This window comes from Carassius auratus, chromosome 29 (assembly GCF_003368295.1).
Source record: "Carassius auratus strain Wakin chromosome 29, ASM336829v1, whole genome shotgun sequence".
Taxonomy (NCBI): domain Eukaryota; kingdom Metazoa; phylum Chordata; class Actinopteri; order Cypriniformes; family Cyprinidae; genus Carassius; species Carassius auratus.
In genome coordinates this window covers 9,859,737-9,876,684 of record NC_039271.1, presented here as the reverse complement: position 1 = coordinate 9,876,684, position 16,948 = coordinate 9,859,737, and the positions used below count along the sequence as shown (strand labels likewise).

General features: G+C 37.1%; 2 protein-coding genes across 2 annotated transcripts; one reads left to right on the top strand and one right to left on the bottom strand.

The window, feature by feature from the left end:
* Window positions 1-1,562: 1,562 nt before the first annotated feature.
* Window positions 1,563-14,800, top strand: LOC113048027 (glycogen [starch] synthase, liver-like). Its single transcript, XM_026209527.1, has 16 exons — window positions 1,563-1,844; window positions 2,617-2,798; window positions 3,071-3,262; window positions 3,485-3,670; window positions 4,744-4,888; window positions 4,980-5,097; window positions 5,203-5,323; window positions 5,440-5,546; window positions 5,794-5,853; window positions 6,160-6,238; window positions 8,299-8,412; window positions 8,627-8,753; window positions 10,774-10,869; window positions 12,090-12,253; window positions 12,350-12,430; window positions 13,927-14,800. The coding sequence occupies exons 1-16, from the start codon at window positions 1,724-1,726 to the stop codon at window positions 14,110-14,112; spliced, it is 2,079 nt and encodes a 692-aa protein (XP_026065312.1). The 5' UTR covers window positions 1,563-1,723; the 3' UTR covers window positions 14,113-14,800.
* A 60-nt stretch (window positions 14,801-14,860) lies between these two features.
* LOC113048612 (spexin) lies at window positions 14,861-16,403 on the bottom strand. Its single transcript, XM_026210480.1, has 4 exons — window positions 15,733-16,403; window positions 15,537-15,594; window positions 15,382-15,444; window positions 14,861-15,185 (listed from the first exon to the last, which is right to left on the bottom strand). Exons 1-4 carry the CDS (start codon window positions 15,844-15,846, stop codon window positions 15,085-15,087), a joined length of 336 nt encoding a protein of 111 aa, XP_026066265.1. The 5' UTR covers window positions 15,847-16,403; the 3' UTR covers window positions 14,861-15,084.
* Window positions 16,404-16,948: the final 545 nt, after the last annotated feature.

The window sequence follows — 16,948 nt, the reverse complement described above, 5'->3', positions numbered from 1 at the left end:
AATATTTAACTTCAGTTTCTCAACTAGCATCTGTTTAGTAACTTCAGTGACATGAAGCGTGGTGCCGTGATGCTGTTGTGATCTGCAAACACTGCTCACCCCTGCTTGTTTATGGTTTATCAAGGGCCGGCCATTCTATCTGCCGAGGGAATATACTGCCATACTGCTCGTTTCGGTTTACATTCCCCTGAACATCAACTGCAACCTGAACGATGCGCTAAATGAACTGTACCAGCACATCAGTGAGCAGCAGACAGCACACCCCGATGCTTTTCTCATCATAGCTGGGGATTTCAAACATGCTGACTTAAAGAGTGTGTTTCCAAAAATACACCAACACATACACTTTCCAACAGGAGGTAATAACATTTTAGACTTTGTTTACACCACACAGAGAGGAGCTTAAAAAACCAGAAGCCGTGGATGACAGGGGAGGTCTACAAGACTCTACAGTGCTGGGTTGCCAACTGGGTTATTTTTAACCCAGCCATGTTTAGAATCTGTCTGTCAATCTGTCTGTCTGTCTCTATCTATCTATCTATCCATACATCCATCCATCCATCAATTATTGTGTTATTCTTTGGTATTACTCAATACAAATGTGTTATTCTATATTATTTACTCAATATGGTATTATCTTACTTATAATGTTATGCATAACTATGAAAGAAAGCAATATACTGATCAATATGCTGAGTTATTCCCAAATACTTAATGTCATGAAGAGGGTCAGGTGTATAAAGGCCCTCCCATAGGGCAGTAGTAGTGTTGGACATATAAAAGACCCCCCACTGGGAGGTCCTGGTAATATTCCACTAAGTTGTATCTGTGAACTAAACTGACCTCTGAAATGCACCTGTGAACTAAAATAACCCTGTGAACTTTGGGTGATTTCCAAATGCTGACATCAGTAGTGTTGATTTGGCCAAATTCCACCATTATGAGAAATATAGTGATAAGGGGTGGCAAACTTGGCAGGCAATACCAATTAAAAACCAGAACTACCAAATAAGGCATAGAAATAAAGGTATAAAATCTATCTACTCATCTAATATTTCTAATCTATCTATCTATCTATCTATAGATCGATCGATCTATAGATACATAGATACAGCAGATAGATCGTTTTATACCTATAGAGCTTAATTCAGAATTTTGGATATAAACTTTAATGGACTTTTTCTCCATAAAAATAAATGACAAATGTTGTAGTTCAGCAGTTATATGTCAAATACACATAGACGTGTGTCATACCTTGTCATAACTTCTCTTAATCTTAACTATCATCATTTTTTATATTTTATGTATTTAATTTATTTTTGACTAGTAATACTGATGTGAAAAAAACCCATTCATGATAAACCCATTGAGATATGCAATACGTTATAGAAAAGTAAAAAGTATATAAAAATAGCACTATGTGGTGTGCGTGCTCCTGATGTCCTGGCTAAACCTTTGACCTTGATATGTGTGGACATCAGATATGCAATCACAATTTTTTTTTAGACTTCACTAAAGGTTAGAGGAAGAGATTGAGCAACAATTCACAGCGTATTTAGGTGCTCCAGGCGCTGCATTACCTATAAGAGAAACAGCATTTGTTGTATTGGTGGCTGTTGGCTGATGGTTTTAGGTTCTTTACTAGTAATAATAGTAATTTGGCTCATTGCACATTTGCAAACCTCAGTTTACAGATAAAAACAATTTGTAAAGACTCTGTGAGATGCGACTGTCCAGGTCTTTGTCAATATCGTCATTAAGTGGGCTTCCGCTATGGGAAGAGGAAAGTCTACCTGTGCAAGATCTCCTGCTTTTTGAGGTCTCGTGGGAAGTCACAAATAAGGGTAAGAACTTGCGACACTTTATGTTTTAAGTGTGTTAGAAGTTTTAATTTATGTAATATGTTAACATTACATATATGCAAATAATTTATGAAAACATATATGAAAATAATATTAGATTTTATTTATGATACATAAAATGCTAGCTATGAGTTAAACCTTTGCCAGACAAATGTGTAGGTCGTTGAATACTCTAAATATTATTTGCTTTGATACTTATATGTCGCCTATGATGCCTTTTCTAAAAGTACATTAGGCCAAAAGTGTCTAGAACTGTAAAATCACTTTTCTTTTTTTTTTATTTATTTTTTTTTTTTTTACATTTATTTTCAAACTTTAGCTAGAAGGTAGTTGTGAGTTTGACCCCTGAAAGTGCATTTTACCTCAAGACTGTTCATCCTATTATCAGAAGGCTTGAAAATAGTTTAACAAGACAGAGTTGTCACTTAGGCAAATGTTTTCATGTGTGCAGAATTCATACAGTCTTGTATCAGCTGGGCTGTATAACAGGTTAAATATTAAGCTTCAGATCAATAGCCAGATTTTTGAGACCTGAATCTTTTGGAATGTTTTATAAGATAACAACTGATGTGAGTTTGTGGGTATGTTATTTATCATATTAAATGTAATCTTGATGATACAAAATTGCTTTTGAAACTACACAATGTCCAAATGGATACTTTTAAATTTCACTTTCAGCAACGTTCTTATTTTGTTTATCTTCTCTGTTTCTCATTTACAAATGTTATATTTACAAACATGTGTCTGTCTCCAGTTGGCGGTATATACACTGTTATTCAGACTAAAGCAAAGATCACAGCGGATGAATGGGGAGAGAACTACATCATGATGGGACCTTACTACGAACACAACTTCAAGACCCAGGTGGAGAAATGTGAACCCCCAAACCCAGCCATCAAAGCTGCCATGGATTCCTTGATTAACAACGGTTCCCAGGTGGTTATTGGTGATTTCCTATCACAAGGTCCACATATTATATGTAGACCTGGTATGATCAGGTAGACCTTAATAATCAGGTTCATTGAGTTCATTTGACCATTTCTGACCAGCAGATGATGCTAGAGTGTCACTTTTCAGAAATTCTTTTTCTGATGCTTTTGATTTGACAGATTTCAACAAGAATAGAAATAAAAGGGTCAACATCTTCACACCATCCAGATTTTATTTATTAGTAGCGTTTTTGGCCTTTACTTTCTCTCTAAACACAGGTGCACTTTGGCCGCTGGTTGATTGAGGGTAGTCCATACGTCATCCTCTTTGATATTGGGGCATCTGCCTGGAACCTGGACCGCTGGAAGGGGGATCTGTGGAAAGTGTGCAACATCGGGCTGCCCTATCATGACAGAGAGGCCAACGACTCGCTCATCTTTGGTTCTCTTGTGGCCTGGTTCTTCAAGGAGGTGAAGGAATCCCTTTAGTAAACTTCACACTAAGAAACCATCTGATTTTGCTTGCCTAGAACACACTGCATGGATTATTTTTGTAGTTTCGCTTGTACTTTTCTAGTCCTTCATAGCTGTAATATGAATGATTTAGTGTATGGTAACTTTGTGGGATGAAACTTTGAAGGTTTGATGGAGTAATGTGCCGGTGATGTTAAACCCGCATTTCTTCCTCTGCAGTTAACAGACCAACTACAGGACAAGCAGAACATAATTGCTCATTTCCATGAGTGGCAAGCTGGGACAGGACTTCTACTAAGCCGCTCCCAAAAGATTCCCTTGGCAACCATTTTTACCACACATGCCACCCTACTGGGGCGGTACCTGTGTGCTGGCAATGCAGACTTCTACAACAACCTGGACAAGGTGAGGATTGTTTTGATGCTGTACACTGTACCCTCACTGTCCAACAATATTCAAAGGCCCCTTACATATTGTGTCTACTACTTTTATATGCCTGGGATATACAAGACCTGAATACAGGACATACATGATGTTTGTCATCAACCCACAGTCTGCTTATTTTTTGTGATTTTATTCATGCTTGCATCCGTTATGTAGTGTGAATTAAATGGCAGTATTGATAAGATCATGAAAATGGCCCCCGATTTAATGATTTTGCCTGGGGCCCCACAAATGCACGGGCCATCCCTGAGGATATATAGGTGTTGATATAGGTGGATTAATTTAACCTAATTTCAGGAGTTTCAAGAACCGTTTGCGCTTCAAAAAAAAAAAAAAAGAAAGAATAGATATAGGGGTAAATATGATTTCACTTGTCATTTCTCGGTTCATTTCATGATTTTATTAGATTTTGTTTAGCATTTTAAAATGTAAAAATATTGAAAAAATATATATTTTATATATTATTATTAATAACAATATTAATAGATGCATAAAATTTACATCATGTATTTAATATATAATGTAAGCCATCCTGCACTTCCTATCATTATCTTTAAAAATACACATAAATTAATTTTTATATATATATATATATATATATATATGGCCTAAAATAAAATAAATTAAAATAAATTGGGGGGTGGGGGTCAATGATACAAAATATTACAATTTAAGACATACAGTACAACATCCCACATTTTTTTACTATTTAAAGTGTCTCCCACAGAAATCAGTCAAGTTGGCTTGTGTAGTGAACACCTATTAGAGGTGGAACTGAGCAGGTGTGAGTGCATGCAGTGATAATTGGCCCTGGAGTAAGGAGCATAAAGGTCATCATGCCTGAAGGTTGCAGGGGTTGATTGAAGAGTAATTGACACCAACTTATGATTTACCGGCTGATGCGATTGCCCTCTGGTTCCACAGAGACTTCCTTCAGTTGCTGATAAGGGAAAGTGAAGGCTGAAAAAATGAACTCTGAATAACATTAGTCCATAGTCTTTCCCTTCAAACTGGTCATTTTTATCCTCATGCAGTTTAACATAGACAGAGAGGCAGGAGAGAGACAGATCTACCATCGGTACTGTTTGGAGAGAACTGCGGTACACTGTGCACATGTCTTCACCACAGTGTCACAGATCACAGCTGTGGAGGCCAATCACATGGTCCATAGACAACCAGGTTTCAACTGCATTACAAAGCACCTCATCATATTATTGACTTCTGGATATATCACGTTAAAAGTTCATGTTTATATTTATGGCCTTTGCAGATGTCGTGACCCCAAACGGCCTGAATGTTAGGAAGTTCTCAGCCATGCACGAGTTCCAGAACCTCCACTCCTTGAACAAAGCCAAGATCCAGGAGTTTGTTAGGGGTCACTTCTACGGGTTAGAGCTCTCTCTGTCTGCACAATAACACATACTTGTGCACTTACAAAAAAATTGTACTTGTTATAATAATAATAATAATAATAAAAATGTTCTCATTGGCAGCCATCTGGACTTCAATCTGGAAAAGACCCTGTTCTTTTTCACCGCAGGACGATATGAGTTTTCGAATAAAGGAGCAGACCTGCTGCTAGAGTCTCTCTCCAGATTAAACTACTTGCTGAGGGTATGAACAGTCACGGCTGTACTTAAGAAAACACTTATCGTTTTTTTTTTAATAAAATGTAATAATAATCTAGCAACAATCAAAGCAAAGATTTTCATATGTAATTGTGTGTTTAGGTTCATAAGAGTGATGTTACAGTGGTTGTGTTTTTCATCATGCCTGCCAAAACCAACAACTTCAACGTGGAGTCTCTTAAAGGACAGGCTGTACGCAAGCAGCTGTGGTGCGTATCTGCTTGAATGCATAACCTTAGCATTACAAGTCTCCAGGATATTAATGAAATTCATTTTGTTTGTTAATTTTTTTATATGTACAACTAATAGAGCCCTGATGCTGGATCAGCGTTTCCTTAGCTATACTAATATTATATATTAAGCAATGAAAGGAAGCCCCGATCCAGAAATGGCTCTTATTTTTAAATGGCTTTAGTGTATAAGACTTCTTAAAAATGTCTTTCGTCTGTTTCTTAGGGACACTGCTCAGTTCGTGAAGGAGAAATTTGGCAAAAGCCTTTATGAGAGTTTGTTAAGGTTGGTGATTTTCCTGTCATAACAGGGCTCAAAATTGATGTGACAGTAAATGTTGTCAGTATATGTTAATGAACAGGAAGTATGAAAATCTGATGTCATAAACTGGAGTGGCTGTGTTGATATTTCACAGCGTTATCCAGGTGTTGATTGAGTGCCCTGCACTTCCCCAGGGAGTTGTCAGATTATAGGATATTCATAATGACATTGTGTGATGTCAGTGGGTCATTTCCCATGAGTTGAGGCTTGGGCTAACTGAGTTTATATTCAGATAGTATCTCCTCTAATGAAGCTCTTCTGCGTTCACAGGGGTGAGATCCCAGACATGAGCAAAATCCTGAACAGAGATGATTTCACAATCATGAAGAGGGCCATTTTTGCAACACAGGTTAGACAAAATGTTTAAAAAAAAAATGACATAGAAAATTTACTTTTCTAATTAATAGACATATTTAAAAATGGTTATTACATTTGAACTGTTCAAGAGCATTTTTAATAGAAATGCAATTTGTAATAAAAAAATAAATAAATTGACAGTTGATCTGACCAATCATAACGCCGAATCTGCAATTTTCTTCGGACAAACAAACCAGAGAGGATAGTAGAGTAAAGGGGCGGTCACACTGTACTTTTGTTCCATTGACTTCCATTCATATGCATGTGAATTCATCAGACCGGAAACTGAGTAAAGGGTAAAGGGGCGGTCACACTAGACTTTGAACGTGCAAATTTAATGCTGTGAATAGGGCTTGGGCGTCGTGACGTCATTACTTGGCGTGGCCGCCATGTTGAATGCCTCCTTTACTGCCACTCGGACTACTGCGCAATGTTTAGACATACTCCCTCTCATCCGTGTGTCTTAATTTGATTAATTAAAAATCTATTTTAACCATTTTCAACCATTGCTGTATTGTGGGGTGTAATAGCGCAACACATAATCGCCATGGGGAAAATAAAATGAGAATGGATTAACTTTACACCGCTTTCCTGCTTGGAGGCGCGACTACGGAGACCATAACATCTGAATATTAATTTATATAGCTTAAGTCAACATTGAAAATAAGGGAAATTTCTCGAGTTACTCATCCAAAATACGGGAAATTTCAACATTCATCTTTTTGTTGCTATCCCTCTGCTGACAGCTAGGTCTAACGTGACTTTAGTTACAGATTGGCGTGAAATCGTGTTCTCACAACAACCACGCTATCTTAAAAAGCCCAACATCACGCTAAGGTTGCTTTCAAGTAAGTTTTTGTCATCATCTCTTTGGGGCAGTCGTGGCCTAATGGTTAGAGAGTCAGATTTGTAAACTATAGGTTGCATGTTTTAGTTTTGGTATCCGTTGGAATTGTAGGTGAGGGGGAGTAAATGTACAGCGCTCTCTTTCGGTCACCGTGATTTTGCCAAGCAAGCAACATTTTTTGATGAACCTGGATCAACGTTAATGTCCAAAAATATAGAATTAACCTAATTCCGACCCCTAAACATAACCCTACCAATAATTTATTCCTAAAATCAGTGGGAAATGATAGCTCATTAACAAGGGTGTAAGAAGCACCTAACCCAGATTGTAAGCCTAAAACTGATATTTTCTGGTAAGTTATATCTCTATTCTGATTGGTCAATTGGAACGTAGGTTGTTGATCCAAGAACATGTTGTACTTGTTGAAATCACACTCACCCTCTCTCCCAGCATCTTCTCACTGCTGTGTGTGTGCACTTAGATGGGATAAATGCAGAGCACCATTTCCAAGTATGGGCCACCATACTTAGCTACACGTCAAACGAGGATATGGGTCTGAAGATGGACATCTCAGAACTAATAAATAAGCATTCTCAGGGGGTTTTCATTCCCCTGCATGGTTTTTTATGAATAGGCTCTAATCAAAGGTCAGGCTTAGGTTGTAGTGAATATTGACATACTACGCCTCTGTAAATCTGAGGTGGAAACCCCTGCATCGCTCTGCTGGATTACTTGTGTTACAGAGCTTAGTGACGTATTTAACCGCATTTGCTGACTGTCTGCAGTCAATCGATTGAATGTGTTACTGAGATTTATTCTACAGCTTTTTAATGGCAGTGTTATGAGCAGCCAGTCAATATACAGCTACTCCGGTTAGATTTATCTGGGTATCAATATTTCGGGGAGAGATATTGATCTGTTAGCGTTGGTGTTTGTTTATAAGAAGGAATAAGAGTAAGAAATGTGTCTAATATTTCTAAAGGGAAAAGTCCATTTACGTTTTTCATATGAGTGACCTAGACTCTCGAATTTAATGGCAAAAGTAATGTATAGAAAGTGTTAAAATTGTGCAAGCAGAAACACAGAAGCAGAGCAGGCAGCCAATTTTTATAGTAAGATTAGGATTTATTATTATTACTGAAATTAAATGGAATGGAAATACATGATTCAATTTTTTATTACATCCATGCGTTTGTTCTCCACAGAGAAACTCTCTTCCTCCAGTTACAACTCACAACATGCTGGACGACTCCACAGACCCGATCCTGAGCAACATCCGCAGAATCGGCCTCTTCAATGGACGCAATGACAGAGTGAAGGTGTGTAGTTTACTATGGCGGATGCCAGTATACTTTCATTAAAAGCAGCTAAAATGTAGGGCACAGTATTTACTTTTTTTTTTTTAATCTTTTTTTTCACATTTGCCCAGTTGTATTTGAATTTAAGATTTTTTGTGTTTTACCATGACGCTGTTGCATAAAAATTATGTACTTTACTGATAAATTATGAATGCGTTCATTGTTTTTATGTCAGATTGTGTTCCATCCGGAGTTCCTGTCCTCCACCAGCCCCTTGCTGCCCATGGACTATGAGGAGTTTGTGCGCGGCTGCCATCTGGGAGTGTTTCCATCTTACTATGAACCATGGGGCTACACTCCAGGTTTCACACAGAACGCATGCACGCACACACGTACACACACACACACACACACACACACACACAAACTTCCATTTTATTACCTTCTCAGCATATTCAATTTTAATAAAAATGACTACTTAGCTTAATAATATTTTGTTCATTTGTGTATATATAGTATATATTGTGTGTATATATATATATATATATATATATGTACAGTATTGTTCAAAATAATAGCAGTACAATGTGACTAACCAGAATAATCAAGGTTTTTAGTATATTTTTTATTGCTACGTGGCAAACAAGTTACCAGTAGGTTCAGTAGATTGTCAGAAAACAAACAAGACCCAGCATTCATGATATGCACGCTCTTAAGGCTGTGCAATTGGGCAATTAGTTGAAAGGGGTGTGTTCAAAAAAATAGCAGTGTCTACCTTTGACTGTACAAACTCAAAACTATTTTGTACAAACATTTTTTTTTTCTGGGATTTAGATTTAGATCCTGTGAATCACTAAACTAATATTTAGTTGTATGACCACAGTTTTTTAAAACTGCTTGACATCTGTGTGGCATGGAGTCAACCAACTTGTGGCACCTCTCAGCTGTTATTCCACTCCATGATTCTTTAACAACATTCCACAATTCATTCACATTTCTTGGTTTTGCTTCAGAAACAGCATTTTTGATATCACCCCACAAGTTCTCAATTGGATTAAGGTCTGGAGATTGGCTGGCCACTCCATAACATTAATTTTGTTGGTTTGGAACCAAGACTTTGCCCGTTTACTAGTGTGTTTTGGGTCATTGTCTTGTTGAAACAACCATTTCAAGGGCATGTCCTCTTCAGCATAGGGCAACATGACCTCTTCAAGTATTTTAACATATGCAAACTGATCCATGATCCCTGGTATGCGATAAATAGGCCCAACACCATAGTAGGAGAAACATGCCCATATCATGATGCTTGCACCTCCATGCTTCACTGTCTTCACTGTGTACTGTGGCTTGAATTCAGAGTTTGGGGGTCGTCTCACAAACTGCCTGTGGCCCTTGGACCCAAAAAGAACAATTTTACTCTCATCAGTCCACAAAATGTTCCTCCATTTCTCTTTAGGCCAGTTGATGTGTTCTTTGGCAAATTGTAACCTCTTCTGCACATGCCTTTTTTTTAACAGAGGGACTTTGCGGGGGATTCTTGAAAATAGATTAGCTTCACACAGACGTGTTCTAACTGTCACAGTACTTACAGGTAACTCCAGACTGTCTTTGATCATCCTGGAGGTGATCATTGGCTGAGCCTTTACCATTCTGGTTATTCTTCTATCCATTTTGATGGTTGTCTTCCGTTTTCTTCCACGTCTCTCTGGTTTTGCTCTCCATTTTAAGGCATTGGAGATCATTTTAGCTGAACAGCCTATCATTTTTTGCACCTCTTTATAGGTTTTCCCCTCTCTAATCAACTTTTTAATCAAAGTACGCTGTTCTTCTGAACAATGTCTTGAACGACCCATTTTCCTCAGCTTTCAAATGCATGTTCAACAAGTGTTGGCTTCATCCTTAAATAGGGGCCACCTGATTCACACCTGTTTCTTCACAAAATTGATGACCTCAGTGATTGAATGCCACACTGCTATTTTTTGAACACACCCCTTTCAACTAATTCAACTAATTGCCCAATTGCACAGCCTTAAGAGCGTGCATATCATGAATGCTGGGTCTCATTTGTTTTCTGAGAATCTACTGAACCTACTGGTAACTTGTTTGCCACGTAGCAATAAAAAATATACGAAAAACCTTGATTATTCTGGTTAGTCACATTGTACTGCTATTATTTTGAACAATACTGTATATATATAATATATATATATATATATATATATATATATATATATACAGTATAAATGTTATTTAAAATGTAGATTTTTTGTATGCATAGGATAGGATCTATGATCTCATATAATGAAATGATATATTTTTTGCATCATGTATATTGCATTATATGACTCTTACTGATCATTTTTTGTAATGTGATGTGTTCAGGTGAGTGTACCGTCATGGGCATCCCTAGCGTAACCACCAATCTGTCTGGGTTTGGCTGTTTCATCGAGGAGCATGTATCTGACCCTTCTGAATATGGTGAGTGAATAAGTCACTGCTTAATCATTTATTTATTTGCATTATCACTTTATTTCAATTACACTTCATACACTCCTGAACAAAATCTTAAGACCGGGGGATGCACTGCAAGACACATTTCGCACTAGTGGATCATAACCGGGTTGTAAGTGCTGCTTCAAAATGCCAAAGGAAGAAACAGGAACAAGAGACAAAAAATAGAGAGTAGGCAATTTATTGAAAACTGCATTTAAACTCAAACAGGCTGTTCATCAGCTGATCAAAAGTTTAAGACCATAGCCATAAAAAGGTCAAATCTGCACAAAAATATGGCTTTCATGTCATTGTTCTTCAAGCAGTCATACTGTCAAGATCTCCTGATGGCAAAGGGAAAAAGGCTTTCTCTCTTTGAACGTGGCAGGATTGTTGAGCTGCACAAGCAAGGCCTCTCGCAACCCGCCATCGCTGCTGAGGTCGGACGCAGTAAGACAGTCATTTTACATTTCTTTAAAAATCCTGACAAAAAAGTCAAGTGGTAGACCCAAAAAGATTTCACCTGCACTGAGCCGCAGGATCCGACGGGTTGTCCGTGAACACACAGGTCGATCCTCGAGAGAAGGGCTTGTCTGTCTGTGCAGTAATAACTGGGTCTTTCAACAGAACAATGCTGCAATTCACAACGCCTGCCTGACGAAGGACAGGAGAATAACGTTGCTCTTTTGGACCATCCTGCGTGTTCCCCTGATCTAAATCCCATTGAGAACATTTGGGAATGGATGGCAAGGGAAGTTTACAAAAACGGACGTCAGTTCCAGACCGTGGATGCCCTTCGTAAAGCCATCTTCACCACATGGAGCAACGTTCCCATCAGCCTCCTGGAAACAGTCGCATCAAGCATGCCGAAACGAGTGTTTGAAGTGATCAACAAGAACGGTGGGGCTACTCACTACTGAGTCCTTTTTTGACACTTTTAGTTCTGTTGTGCGTTTATTTTTGGGCTATGGTCTTAAACTTTTGATCAGCTGATGAACATGAGTTTAAATGCAGTTTTCAATAAATTGCCTATACTCTATTTTTTTGTCTCTTGTTCCTGTTTCTTCCTTTGGCATTTTGAAGCAGCACTTACAACCCGGTTATGATCCACAAGTGTGAAATGTGTAAAACTTGCAATGCGGTCTTAAGATTTTGTTCAGGAGTGTATTTGATATAACACATTGAATCTGTCTCCGTATGTGCTGTAGGAATCTACATTGTGGACCGGCGGTTCCGTTCTGCGGAGGGCTCTTGTAACCAGCTGACTCAGTTCATGTTTTCGTTTTGCCAGCAGTCACGTAGACAGCGAATAATCCAACGCAACCGCACAGAGAGACTCTCTGACCTGCTAGACTGGAGATACCTCGGACGGGTGGGTGTCATCTCAGCTTTTCTCTGAGCATTCAGGTGTGTTTCACTTTTCTTCATTTGGTTAATATGGTGTTGACCCGGGTTTCTCTCTGCTTAGTTCTACATGTACGCCCGGCATCTGTCCCTCAGCAGATCCTTCCCTAGTAAATTCAAAATGGACCATCTTAACATTGCACCGGTGAGCCCTGCTAACACTCACACTCTCTCAGATGCATGTTCATGGCTTGTCATGTCCCTCTGTCACTGACAATGACAACTCAATGGAGTGCTGCACTCCATGTAAGCTGTGTGCTTATTTTCAATGTATGACCCTAGGGCAAGGATGTTAATATATCATTAATAAAATGTAAAATGATATGTGTGTGTGTGTATATACACTACCAGTCAAAAATTTGGGTTTCTTATGCTCATTAGGGCTGCATTTATTTGATAAAAAGGTTTTATTGTGAAATATTATTATGTAAAATAAAGTTATATATATATATATATATATATATATATATATATATATATATATATATATATATATATATATATATATATATATATATATATATTAAAATGTAATTTATTCCTGTGATGCAAAGCTGAATTTTCAGCATCATTACTCCAGTCTTCAGTGTGTAACTTTAATAATATGCTGATTTATTAACAGCGCTGTAAACATGCTGTGCTGCTAAATATTTTTTTTGGAACCTGTGATACTTTTTTCAGGATTCTTTGATGAAGTTAAAAAGAAGAGCATTTATTTAAAATAAAAATATTTTCTAACAATATACCCTACAGTTCAAAAGTTTGGAGTCATTAAATGTTTATTCTTTTTTAATTTAAAACAAGGCAACAGCAAAGATTTATATTTTGAATAAATGCTGTTCTTTTAAACTTTTTTAATTATCAAAGAATCCTGAAAAAAGTATTGCAGTTTCCAAAAAAATATTTAGCAGCACAACTGTTGCCAACATTGATCATTCTAATAATAAATCAGCATATTAGAATGATTTCTGAAGGAACATGTGACACTTTATACTTGAGTAATGGCTGATGGAAATTCAGATTTGCATCACAGAAATAAATTATATTTTAAATGATAACAAAATACAAACCATTATTTTATATTGAAATAACATTTTGCAAGATTACATTTTTTTTCTTTATTTTTGATCAAATAAATTCAGCATTGAGGAGCATAAAAGACTTGTTTAAAAAACATTTTCCATAAAAATAGAAAATCACTCAAATACACCTAGTCCTGAAAGTCAGGTTTATATGACATAATTTATAGAAATCAAAGACAATAAATAATTTTCATGCTGATGTGGAGCAAGTACTTTCTATCCACTTTGTTCATCTCTTTCCTAATCCGAGTGTTATTGAATGTACCGGTATGTGTGACGTCTAACACTCCAGAGTGATGAGGATGAACTGAGCTTCGTTCTCGAGTTTAATTGACAGGATAACATTTACATGCACAGGAAGATGACTTGATTTCCATTCGAACTGTGGCGATCCCCACAGACTCGCTCACAGCTGATCTACACATACACTTAACTAAAACCACACACACACGCAAATAAACCTGCCATATTATGAAATAATTGAATAAAGAAGTCTCTAATTTAATTCTGACTCTATTTGAATTAGTGTGACTAAATCGAAATCTTTTTGTTTCCACAGACACAAGGCTTCCGTTACCCCCGACCCTCTTCCGTCCCTCCATCCCCATCGGCTTCCCTCCACTCCACCCCTCACCACAGCGATGAGGAAGATGACGACAGCTATGACGAAGAGGAGGAGGCGGAGAGGGACAGGCAGAACATCAAGGCACCGTTCACTCTGGGTGAAATGGAAAAAGGGAAGTAAGATCTGCACCCACCTGCTGCTGTAGTTCAGACTCTTTCAGAAATATTCACACCCCCTGCCCACTGAGAATGTGCTACATTCATCTGCCTGCAGCCTTTGAACGGATTATTGATGAAGTATGTTCAATGTATGAATGGGAAGATAACATACAGTGGGATTCAAAAGTCTAAGATGATCCTGAAAATCTGGGATTTAATAACCCATATAAAATAAATGGTAACTGAACCATGTGGACTCATTTGTACAGATGATTGTAGCTTTTGTTGAAGCTCAAGACACTCTCATCAAGGTTGACTCAAGTAGACTTTTGGATATAAATTCGGTACTAAAAACACATCTTTTTGGGTGTTTTAAACCACATTAGACATCAAATTTGGCATATATTATTAATTTGTGTATTAATGTTGAAAAACTATTATTAATGATTAGCAAAGTTCATGTATCCTATATCCATGTTTTATTAAAAAGTCTCACTCACAGTAGTGGTTATCAGTGCAAATTCAGTTTAATTAATTGAGAAAATGTTCACATATTTGCAAATATGTATTTTGCAGACCAGTCAATTCACATGAGAAAATTAAATTAAAAGGACAAAAAAAGAATCTGTACAGTTAATTATATATTACACAGAATTCCAATCATCATAAATAAGTCTCTTTTCCAAGATGATATGTCTTGAAAAAACCACCCATTATTTCCCCTAAAAGAAATAAAAGAAATAAAAATATCTTACTATCAGTCTTTTTAAATGAGCAGTCCAAGTGGAATCATTCAAACAATCTGGAGACACACATAACTCTACATTACTCAAATCTGACTGTAATCGTGTTGACCAGTAAGTGATGAACCTTCAGAGATCTCAAACACGGGCGTCACTGTAGCAGAGGATGAAAACTTGAAAACATTCAATTCCAAATGGCTCACAAAGCAGGAAGATGAAAGAGGGAGTTGTTGGCGCACTTCGAGCAAGTTTCAGTAAGCCTCATCCTCGTCTCTGGCTTGCTGGAGAACATTTAAGAGAAATGCAGCCGCTTTAGAGATCCTCAGGTTTTCTGTGTTTTGGCTGCGGGACTCTATGGAGTGTACATATGAGTTTACAAATTAATACTAATATCTGTTTACAAACTTACAATTAGTATTACACTTCCTTAGTATTAAACAAATAGATTCCCAGTTGCATGCAATATGCACACTAAAGTCTCAGCAAGCATAAATAATGGTTTACGGTACAAAAGTCAAACATCGTGAGATTTTCTTTTTAATTCGTACCCAAGCGTATTGTGTCATACAAGTCCCCGTCATTTCTGTCTTCTGTCACAAAGCGCCGTCCCTCTATTAGAAACAATAAAAGACTAATTCATTCAAAATTGTACAGAACAAAAGTAATCATATAAGCAGTTTTAGACAAAAAATATGGAACATACGTGTGCCCTTAAGGTATAACATGGCTTGAGGTGTCCAATTCCGACGCTGAAAACTGCCCTTTAATTATATATTAAAGAAAAAAGAACTGATAAATTATTTGCACGTTGATGTAGAACATAATTAAAATATCGAATAGTTCCAAATAATTAAAGTTTTAAAATAGTAAATGTTTAAAGAAATAATATTAAATCATACCTTGGGTGCACACCAGGAATGGGACACAAATGTTGCCAGAAGTAACAGCACAAGTGCGTAAGCCGCAAGAGTCCTTAAATCCTGAAAAGATGAAGTCATGTTAAAATATATCATTTCCCATGAGCAAGAGCATTGCAATCAGCCTTTTACAACTCTGTATATTAGTCTCTTTTCTCTTCATTGTTAATTACATAATGCACAAAAGTATCTAAACAAGATTTCTACTATTAAAATGACTAAATTCCTGGTGGTCACATCAGCTTCTCTCTTTTTTTATTCTGTCTAGTCAGTGAAGGCATGAATGTGGACTTACTTTCATAGTGTCAGACGTTCTCTTCAACTGTTGAGTCTCAGAGGCGAGATCAAGAATGAAGACTGTGAAGTGTGTCCTCGATATTTATAATCATCAGGGTGGGGGAATGTTGAATGAATTAGTCTTCGGCTATAGGTCAAGTCCCATTGATTCACAACGGGGCCGGACCATGAACCTTTCGGAGCTATTAGTTAACCCTTCCTTTAAAAATAATAAGGCTACTTTACTGCGATGACGTTTTGAAGACACAATCGCAGGGCTGGTTACATTTACATCTGTTAGCTAGGATGTGTTCTAGCACTACTGAAGGGAAATTTCCATTCGTGCGCACTTTTAATAGCTAACTAATGAAAAGAAGTGGGGGGAAAGTATTGATATGTTTGCACCTTCAGCAATGAAGCGTCTCAAATACACCAGTTAATCGTTTTTTATGAATGAACAGTGAGCGGCTGACTCTACATATATAAATACCTGCTGGGCTCTGCCTCTAAATTACTTGCAATTTATGTCACTTCTCGAAGGGAATAATGGATAAGAAACAGCCTTAAATGGGTATAGCCTCTGAAATAGATTACAAAACAACAAATCATGGCAGAGTAAAAATTAGGTAGAAGAAGAAAACAAGTCTGTCTAATTCCTCAATATACTTGAGACACAATTTGTCATTTTTCAGGTCAACAGAACAAAAGACAAACAAAAAATGCATTGCGCGCGCGTGTGTGTGTGTGTGTGTGTGTGTGTATAAAACAAAGCAAGTTTTAGAAAAAGAATAAAATGAATTTAATAAAAAAAATATTTGTATCAACAAGAACAACAATAAAAATCTCATTTTTTTATCAGAATAATATATGAAGTAATTTATAGAAATTGTGTGCATATAGATAGAAATGTACTATTAATTAT